The sequence below is a fragment of the Urocitellus parryii genome, chromosome X (assembly GCF_045843805.1).
Source record: "Urocitellus parryii isolate mUroPar1 chromosome X, mUroPar1.hap1, whole genome shotgun sequence".
In the NCBI taxonomy this organism is placed as follows: Eukaryota; Metazoa; Chordata; class Mammalia; order Rodentia; family Sciuridae; genus Urocitellus; species Urocitellus parryii.
Window position 1 is genome coordinate 67,664,259 of NC_135547.1, and position 10,651 is coordinate 67,674,909.

A 10,651-nucleotide genomic window follows, 5' to 3' on the forward strand; every position below is an offset into this window, starting at 1 on the left:
AATTTTCCCCACTGTCTCTGGATCAGTTTAAATCACCTCTTTCTCTATTCCACAAGTTCCCCCAAACCAATTTTTATTGTCCTGCTTTTCTCTCTCTCTCTATGTGTTATCCCTCCCTGCATCAGTGGAATGGTGATGCTGGTGCTACCACCAGCCAAGCTGCTTCATTTCTAACATATTATTTCTTATATCTGTTCAAAGTTTCCAACTTTCCATATCTCTCTGATTATTTTTCTGTAAAATGTTGAATTTCAGTGAATTCCCTTACTCATTCACCTCACTGAGGAGCAGTCTTCATTACTTTCGAATCTTGAGAAGAACTGGAGAGTGTAACCTTCCTCCTATTCTCCATCTTTCCTCTTCCCAATTAGACTTTTGATAAAATACTGACTTTTCCCTCATCCTCTTGTATAATAAAAATTTACAGTCTCATTAATTATCTCAGGGACTGCATCATAAAGTCAAGTAGCTGTAAATAATATCAAGTTTGTTCCTTTGGGAGTAAACTTTGCAGAATTTTTACATAATAATTGATAAAGATGAATATATAGAAATACTACTGCTGAAAAAATGTGCTTCCCTGAAGTGCAGCAATTTACAGTTCAATTAAGAGTGTTCATTTTCCTGAACACTCACCAAAAGTATATGATTCTTTTTACTTGTATAGGAGAAATATATCTCATATTTCTATTAATATATGTTTGATATAAAGGTCGTATTGTTTGCATTCATAGACATCTTGAATTTTTTCTTTAGATTACCAATTTATGTCCTTTGTTCATTTTTTCATTGAGATATTCATTGTCTTACTTTGTCTGTTTTTAAGGGTAACTTTTCTCTGTGTATGTTGCAATTAACTTCTTCTAGTTTGGTCCTGGCCATGTGACTTTGGTGTGTTTAAACTCTATTTTTAAAAATGTTTTATTTAAGCTGGGCATGGTGGCACACACCTGTCATCCCAGCAACTCAGGAGGCTGAGGTTGGAAGATCACAATTTTGAGGTGAGCCTGAGCAAGTCAACAAGAACATGTCTCAATTTTTTAAAAAAAACGCTGGGGATATAACTTAGTGGTAAAGCATTCCTCGGTTCAATTCTCAGTACAAAAAGAAAAACTCTATTTTATTTTATTCAGGGTATGTTTTGTAGATTTTTAAAAATTAATATACTAAGAATTTTAGCCATTCAATGCTTAGAATTGCTCTTAAAATGTAACCAAAATTTTTATCTTAACTACCGGACCATACATAATGTGGTTTATAATTGTCAAAATTTATTGCATAACACTTTTCATAGCTCACCATTATCTGCTATAGTTGTCCTTTCATGTTGTATGAATATAGCAGGTCAATTTGTTTCTCAGGTTCTTTGCATATATTAACTCTTCTGCCTGGACTACCTTCCCCCACATCTTGGATAGCTGTCTTCTTTACATTATTCAAGTATCAATGCAAATGTCACTTTATCAGCTTTTTCATTGACCACCTACTCATATATTTTTTAATCAAAAAATTCTTTATTTGTGGTAATTATGCTTGTAAAAAAACTCACCAGAAACACTTAATTGGTGAATACTAAACCACTGGTCCTAAAGCAAATATAAATTAGGTTCTATCATATCCGATCACACTTCCATCAAGCAATCAATTAATAACCTTCTATTTTAAGACACATTATCTAAAATAAATCTCTAGTTAATTTTCTTCACTTATTTTATTTCATACAATTCATTTTGTTTCTTTACCGTGTTTCATGCAATAAATAAATAGGTTTTCTTCCCTGCTCTTTCCATTCTCTGAGGGTAGAGGTCGTCTGTATTCCATTCGTTTGTATGTATTCAGTGTCTAAGATGCACCTACCAAACAGTTCAATAGAGATTTGTAACATGAGTAAGTTAAGGTCGTTTGTTAAATGAATCTTAAGGTCTTACTTTTGAACATATTTTTATAATATGAATCTATTTTATGTTTAGCTCATAATGTGTGTGTATATATATTCAAAGCAAATCCAAATTTGCATTTCCTTTTAATCAACATTATAATGTTTCCTTATTAAAATATTCATAAAATAATTTTGATGCCTGTGTGACATTATGTCAGATGAATGTGGTACAGTTACGTAATCACCCCTCTGTTATTGGTCATCTACACTGCTTGCAAGAATGAATCTTTGTTGCAAACATTGTTTTTCTAGTTTAATTCACCAAGAGACTCCTATGACTGTTATTACTAAATCAAAGTATGTGAACATTTTTAAACTTCTTAATAACATTTTGTCAAATTGCTTTCCCAAACAGGAGTCATATTTTTCATTGAACTAAAATATTAGCAAGACTAGACTCTCACATATTGTCTATACACAAAACCACTTCCACATGTAATTTGCAGGAAGCTGAATATAGGATGGGTGGGGCACTTGAAATTCCTACTATTAGTCATTCTTTGTTTGCCACATAGTCTCCAAGTACTCTGTTTTAAATGTTCACATAACTTACGGGGTAAGTCCATGAGGCTTATAGGAGGCATGAACATATTATCATAGATTATTTTGCTAATCTGAAGAGTTTAAATCCAAGCACTGATGGAATGACCAGATAACTTCTGATAAGTACATGTATATGAGAAAGTGTAAAGTATAAATACCCAGATCTTAATGAAATCCTTCAAGGGCAGTGATTATCTTATTCACTATTTTTCAGATTATCTTCATGTAAGACTTAGGAGACATTTTTTATTGGTAGTTTCTTTTTAGGTATAAGAAAACTGAGTCTTAGAAAATCCCAGTTAAATGAGCTAAAATGACTTATTCAAGGTCAAGTAACCCAGTAAGAGAAAGAACCTAGACTTGAAGCCAATCTGTTTGACCCCAAAGTCATGCTTCTACTTCGTTGTGCTGATCCTCTGAGAGAGTGAACAACATAATGTCTGGAGGACAGACTATCAAAACAGCAGAGTCAAGTGAGGCAGCCTCTGGGAAACCAGACTGGGGATTTGAAACAAACTCTAAAGGAGAGAGAAGCCAGTAAGAAAAAAAAAAAAAGATAAAACAAAAGCTGTTTTCTTCCCAGACTCTACTTTTCCCTCTCCCTCTTTTTAAATTGGTTTAAAACTTATTATTATTCTGATGTGCTTTTCCTATGGTTTGTATGTGTGTTTTCCATCCCAGTGAGGACTTGGACACCATCCTTTGGTCTGTGGTTGGAAGGAATTTGTGTCCATGGCATCTTTAGATATATGTCAAAACTCCAAGTATAGCCACACTGCGTATCAGGAACTAGTGATTCATTGCTGTGGCTTGCAGATGACATAGAAAGAAGCTAAGTAATACTTGTTTAAAGTAAGTTTGATTTTCCAAAGAAAAACATAGGCTAAATTCCTCTCCCTCAAACACTTCATGTGTCTTGAGTATCTAGAAAAAGATTTTTTTTAATGGAGTAAAATGAAGTCCTGTATTTCTTGGTGGCCCACTAATTATATTATGAAAGTCTTTATAGTTACATTTCCAGGAAACAGAGTTCTTAGTTTTAATAATTTGCCAGATGTACCAAAAATGCAGTGTTGGCCCATGATTAAATGTCTTGTTGGAATTTTGCATGTCTATAAATAAAACTATCTTACACCTGAACCTGGAAAGAGACTGTCTGTAGAGGCTGTTGGGAAATATTTCTTTGGCAAACCTAGGTAAGAATGGCCATGTATTTTGCAAAACAGAATCTAACACTTTCCATGTGTCAAACATCTATAGGTTGCAAGTAGCTGTAGATACACTAAAGGTCATGAGTGCCTGTGGTACTAGGGATTGAACCCAGGGCCTCGTGCATGGTAGACAAGCACCCTACCACTGAGGTATACTCCTAGCTTTCAAGTTCTTAATAGTCAAATCCATGATTGGATTTCATTCTTAATTAATTGGTGATAATCAAATGACACATATCTACTTTTTAAATTCTTTTGTTGTTGTAGATGGATAGCATGATTTTTTTTGTTTTTGTTTTTATTATTTTTATGTAGTGCTAAGGATTAAACCCAATACCTCACACCTGCTAGGCAAGAGCTCTGCCACTGAGCTACAGCCCCAGCCACTATATCTGCTTTTTGATCATATTTTCAGGGTGCTGTTGATGGAACCCATGGCCTTACACATGCTAGACAAGTGCCCTACAACTGAGCTATAGTCCCATCTCTCAAGTGACACACATGTGCTTTTTTGTACTGGGGATATAACCCAGGGGCACATAACCACTGCTGAACTACATCCCCAGCTGCCTTTTATTTTTTATTTTGAGACAGTTTCTTATCTTGCTAAATTTTTTAGGATCTCACTAAGTTGCTAAGGCTGGCCTGGAACTTGAAATGCTCCTGCCTCAGCCTACCAAGTCTCTGAGATTATGGACATGTGCCACCACACCTGGCTAAAAGACATGTTATATGTGCTTCTTGACCTCATTAACTATTTGGTAACAGCCAGTTAAGACAGCCAGACAATTCTAATTACTCTATTAGCATATCCCTCACAGATTGACAAGTGTTATGGATTTGTTTCTTGAACTTAGTTTCTATTTTAGTTTGCAGAGAAGGAAGGAAGAATTTATTTTGTTAGGTTTATTTATAATTGAATAAAATTTATGTTGAGCTTGGCTTATATTCCTGAGATTACACTAAAATTACACTTAAATTGTGCTATAGAGTTACTGTTTAAGTATAGCAATATTAAGATTTTAGTGCACTGATGAATTATATTTGCAAGTATTTTACTTAGCTTTTTGACTATATTTTGATAAATGACCTTAATTTTATGTGTTTTAATAAGGACAAAATTGCATTGCAAAATTAAATGGTTTGCCTGTTTCTGGATTTTAGGAGCAATATGAAAAAAATGAAAATTATGAGCTCATTGAAAGTTTTAAAGATATGATTGTCTTTGGTAGAAATGTATTTAGTAATTTTCTTAATTTCTTAGGTAATCAATTGTTTTCCACTCTTGTTCATTTTGGTAATTCTTTCAAACAGAAAACCACCCATGTCAATGACATTTTCAAATTTGTCTGCATTAGATTTATCAGTATTTTTAAAAATTATCTTATATTAGTTATTATGTGTCCCATTTTCTACTATTTACACAAATTGGTAATTTTAATTTTGGTCATACAATGTCATTACACAATTACTATCTTTGTATATCAGGTATATTCATAATTTGGTATATAATAAACTTTTAAACATTCCAAAGATATTTCAGAAACTACAATCCCTTTTTATATAATGTCTAATAACTATTATGCTTTATTTTTTTAATCCACCCCTCATACTTTGCATTCTGAAGCAATTGTTTTCCTTTTAATTACATAACTGACAACTCATACTTTATAATATTTCCTATCTTTAGGGAAAATAGTATTCTTATGAAAGAAATTCTGCAAAATTAGAATATAGTGTAGAAAATAATAATTATTCATAATTAGATCCCCTAAAAATAACTTACTCTAACATTTCAGTGAAGTCATTTCAAGTTTTTGTTTTACACCAATGTGTATATAAAGCTGAGGCCATGTGTACCATCATATATGTATTCATAGTAGGCCCCAGGATTTGCTGCCTCATGAATTTAGAATAAGAAATTAGAAAGAGAAATGTGAGGAAATTGAGTATAATCAAGTTATTTAGCCTCTTTCTTGTCTTTTTTTCCATCTAGAGAATTGGAGAAATTATAGTACTTACCTCATGGGTTGTTGTGAGAATTAAATTTAACAATCCATGAAAATTCTCTCACATATGTAGATTCCATGGGTGATAACTTTCTATTATATATTTTAATTATACATAGGTATGTTTGTGAAATTATCTATATATATAACTTTACCTACATAATGAATCAGTAAAAGGTGATGTATACATGTCACCAGGCTTTTGCCTATATTCTTATGTTCAATAACTATTTAGGACCTGCTATTATAAACTTTTTAAATATATATTCAAAATTTTAATGATCCACCTTACCTTACCCCACCACTCAAAACTCCATCTTCTATACCTGTAATTTAAGAACCTGTATATTCTAGGTCTCTAATCTTTATAACCTTGTTAATTATGTCCCCTATTTACTTCCAGCTAATCTATAATATTCAGAACTAGCCACCTCAGCTTTTGTTCTTCCTGTCCTGGTACAAGAGGGTGTCCAAAAAGAATGCCAGGGCATTTAAAGCAATTTCTCAGGTCACAGAAACCCATCACCCTAACTCCAGAAAATCAGAAAATTTGCTAGTCTATGCCAAAGGTTCCTGGAATTTTGCTACTCTCCTCCTTTCTCCTTAGTACCAAATTTGAAATTTGGCTCCTGTGAAACCAATGGTTTTATACTTTATGCATTCTGTATATCTTGGACAAAGGAACACCCAGATAAATAATGGAAGCTATTTTTTTCTTCCTAAAACAAAATTGAAGTTACTTACCACCTCAGAGCTTTAGAGAATAGCAGCATACTTTAAATTGTAATGGTATAGTACATTTTATACTTACTTTAAGTCACAGTGTTAGCTCAAAAATATAAATATGATAACCATAATACTTACAGCCATAAATGGGGGTTGTGATTTAAATTCTATTATAAGCAGTAATCTCTTTTTTAATAAATTGTATTCATGGAAATTGCAAAAAGATGTAAGGAGAAATTGATTTTCTCACAGAAGCAATTCTATAATAGAGGAGTTAAATGTTCAAACAGAAGTCTGATGGTGGGGCTAGGGATATAGCTCAGTGGTAGCAATACATGTCTAGTATGTTCAAAGCTATGGGTTCAATCCCCAGTACCACCCCCAAAATTTTCATGCTTAATATTTTTATAGAAATAACCACACATAATGGTAATCTACTTATTCAGTGGCAAACATTATATACTCTTTGCTAGTATTTCATGCTTCCTAAATGTAAACAGCATAACATGCATAAACTGCAATTAAAGTCATATACGTTATTGTAAGAGTTATTAAATTTCTTCCATTTTAACTAAAACTATCAGCAGGTTAGTCTTTCATCAGAGTTAAGAGATTCTGAATGCTTTCTAAGTGAATTATGATAGGTATCTTACAGCAACTTGTGGGCAATGTAGGGTTTAGCATTAAATTTTGAAAAACTAAGGATGTATGTTTAGCTATCCTCATTGTCTCACATCATGTCCCTGTGACAATCATAGGGATAGCTATCAAAATAATTGGCAATTGTAATAGTTTCAGGCAGTCTCTGTGATTTCTTGGTGTGCTATCTTATCAGCTCAAGCATTGTCACCTTTCCCGCTAGCATTTTGCAAGATTTCCTAGCCTTTAAAATACAAGAACCAACTATTGTTTGCTTGGATGTGGTTTTGTGTTTTTTCCTCTAATCCCATTATGAATTCATATATCAGAAAAAGCCCAAAGATTTTCCTTCCAACAGTGGCCAAACTGAAAGGCACATCATTTAACTTGCCCACTAATCCACAAATCTTGTGCATGAAGCACTATGCCTCATCAACCACTTGAGAGGAGGGAATATGAAGCCTGTGATGCTTAAATTCTGAGGTTTCTTTTCTCCACAAACACAGCAGATTGTATAGTTCCAAGTGGGTTTCTTTCAATTTCATCTCTTCAGAGTGGGACCATGATTCTTATAATGCTGCCATTAAGTCCAAGGACATATGGAAACTCTTTAGACAGTGCCTTCAGATGCAGGTTAATAAAGTACATACAAATATATACACATGAAAAAACAGTTTTATTAATTTATAATTAAAGAATTCTCTCTCCCCAGAAAACTTGTTCTTTAAAAAAAACTTCCTCATTTTAGTTGTCCCTTCTTCTGCTAAAGCAAATCTGTTCAAATGGATATTTTGAGGACTATGACTTGCATTTTCCTCCCTCCACCCAATGTCTATGCTATTTATATTTCAGATGTAAAAGATAAGAATGTCAGATTGAGTTTCATAAATGCCAACTTGAGAAGCTAAGGGATTGCTTGTATTCAAATCCTCCATAATGATGCTAAAATAGTATCTATAAACTTTGGGGAAATTAAGATAAGATTGCCAGAGAGAGGATACATATTTTCTTATATTCATCATTATTATCATTTACAATATGATAATATTTTGTTTTCTATGCAATTCTGTGAGTCCTGCTTACAGAAAAGCTTCTTAAAAGTCAAACACATATCTGCTCAGAGTAATATATAGTTGTTAAAAAAGCAGTTAGGCATATTTTTAAAAACTAAATTTTACAGAAAAAGTCCAATGCTCAGTTTCAAAACTTCCTTTCACTTATTTATGAAGATTATATGACCTGTATTAAGCCTTAAAATATATATTTTGGAAACTAATGAACTATTTGGGTCTTCTGGACCCTTGTCATGATTCAATAGATTGTCACAATGACAACATAGCTATCACCAGAGACCTTGCAACCTGAACTATGACAGGTTAACCCCATAACCCATAGATTTTTCTGGGTAATCCCAGGAAAATCATATTGAAATGACCTTGATCTCATGTGTCTTAGCTTAATCATTGCACTTAAGTTTAGTATTACCCTAATAAGTATAATAACATAGAGAGAATAACTTGAGAATACATGATCTATACTCAACAAAGTTTGGCTCACTACTTTTAATCAAAGGCAAGTTGCTTAACCTCTCTGAGATGCCATTTATTCATTTGTATTAGAAACTTTCACATTATACCATTTTTGTTAGAGGGGTCAGATGAGATACTATATATCAAAGTGTCTAAGAAATAGGCAGTCCAGAACAAAATAGACATCCAATAAATTTTCAGTGAATGAATAATTTTCTACACCCTTCCTTCAGTAAAAAATTTTGTGGTCCTGAAGCATATGCACTGCTTTAACTCCTCACACCTCTTTATGATTTAGCACTTAGACTCTCATTCAGAAGTAAAATTCTTCTTACAAAAGAGATTGATTTTTAAATTTGAGAAAAAAAACTTCTTGTATTTGTTGTATCTTATTAGCAATATCTACAGAAAAATTTTAAGCTAAAGTATCCAGTTTCTCTTTTGTTACAAACATTTGTAAAAACGTGATCTAGGTCTCTTAACTGATAAAGTACCTTGAATTTTTTAAGTTCAGGAAGGCAAATACTGTTTCCCTTCTTCTACATTTTCAACACTCCTTCTTCTATCACATCCCTGTGACCTCAACTACCATACAAGAAAACACTTTTTTTTTCTTGTTTCCATTTAGTTAAACAAATTATCTGGATGGTAATTCTGACCTTTAGAAAAAATCCCAAGAACATAACTAAACAGTTATAATTACTTATTTTATTTTTAGCTAATCATTGATGAACCACTCTCCTTGCTCATGAGACGGGAACGGGTCACAGAGCTGCTATGGCGAGACAGTTGGTCACGAAACTCTGAAGCCATGAAATAATAGAGAATTGGGTCCAAAAGGCAGCAGAGACTTGCAAGGCACAGGCAAAAAGGATGGAAATACAGTGTGCTTTTGGCAATGGGACAACTGCTAATGATAGTTTCCTTTACCATAGTATAAAAAATAAAGTTAATGTGATAGGGAGTGAAGCAGATGAAGAAGACTGCAGCACACATGAAAACCATCCTCAATGCTTTTTGCCTCTCGGTGATCCCTTGGAAAGCCATGGGTGGCTGTCTCAAAGATATAGTAGTTTTCCAGGTACAATAGGCAATGATGATCACTGGAATCACAAATCCAGCAAGTTCAGCAATTATAATCATGGCAACCAAAGCCACAGCATTCATTTGCCTATAACCAAGATCAGCAAAGCAGGATTCTGTGTTGTTGCCTAAGTCTGTGCTTCTCAGGATAGGAAATGGCAAACAGGCAGTCCCCACGATGACCCAGATGACAGCACTGATGCCCACATCATACCTACGCTTCCAGTTTCTGGCCCTGAATGGCTTGAGGAGAAAGAAGCACCTCTGCAGGCTGATGCACGTCAGGAAGAAAATGCTGGCATACATGTTGAGATACTTCAGGTAGAAGCACAACAGACAAAGGGCCCTCTGGAAAGGCCAGTGGCGGTTGATGTAATAGTAAATCCGGAGGGGTAAGGATAGCACATGAGCCAGGTCAGCCACAGAGAGGTTGATCATAAAAATGATGGCTTTATTTTTCTTGCCGATGAAGCGGCACAGGACCCACAAGGCTGCACTATTGGCCAGAAGACCAGGGATGAATATCAGGATATAGGTGGTTGCATAGAGGGAGTACTGAAATGTCAAATTAGTGTCATTGCAGTTAGTCTCAACATAGTTGGTACGGTTGCTACCCATCTTGAATATTTCAGTATATTCATCAAGGTACGCGGTGGATTTATGATCCCTGCCCAAAGCAAAGAAAAAAAGAACAGTGATTAATTGTTTAATCAACACCCAGATCTTTCTTATATTCAGAAAGGTACAGAATATTAGAATTACAAAGTAGAGGCTCAAGGAAGATGTACTACTGATCCAAGATCATACAGTCAATCACTTAAGGAATAATGGAACTTTCCTACAACTGCTCAATCAGGTTCTCTAAGTTATGTCTTGCAAGCAAGGGTGTATTTAAATACTCAATCTATTATTCACCTTACAACAAAGAGTATAGCATGCAAGTATATTTCTTTTGCTGCCAAATTTGTTTTG

At 34.0% G+C, this 10,651-nt stretch overlaps 1 protein-coding gene across 1 annotated transcript; it reads right to left on the reverse strand.

Annotated features, from left to right (window-relative positions):
- Positions 1-9,310: 9,310 nt before the first annotated feature.
- On the reverse strand, positions 9,311-10,297 carry LOC113197831 (putative P2Y purinoceptor 10). Its single transcript, XM_026410335.2, has one exon. It carries the CDS (start codon positions 10,295-10,297, stop codon positions 9,311-9,313), a length of 987 nt encoding a protein of 328 aa, XP_026266120.1.
- Between the last annotated feature and the right edge of the window lie 354 nt (positions 10,298-10,651).

Bases quoted from the DNA above. Each gene is read 5' to 3' on its own strand.
- LOC113197831 (XM_026410335.2), bottom strand. From the start codon at position 10,297: ATGGGTAGCAACCGTACCAACTATGTTGAGACTAACTGCAATGACACT.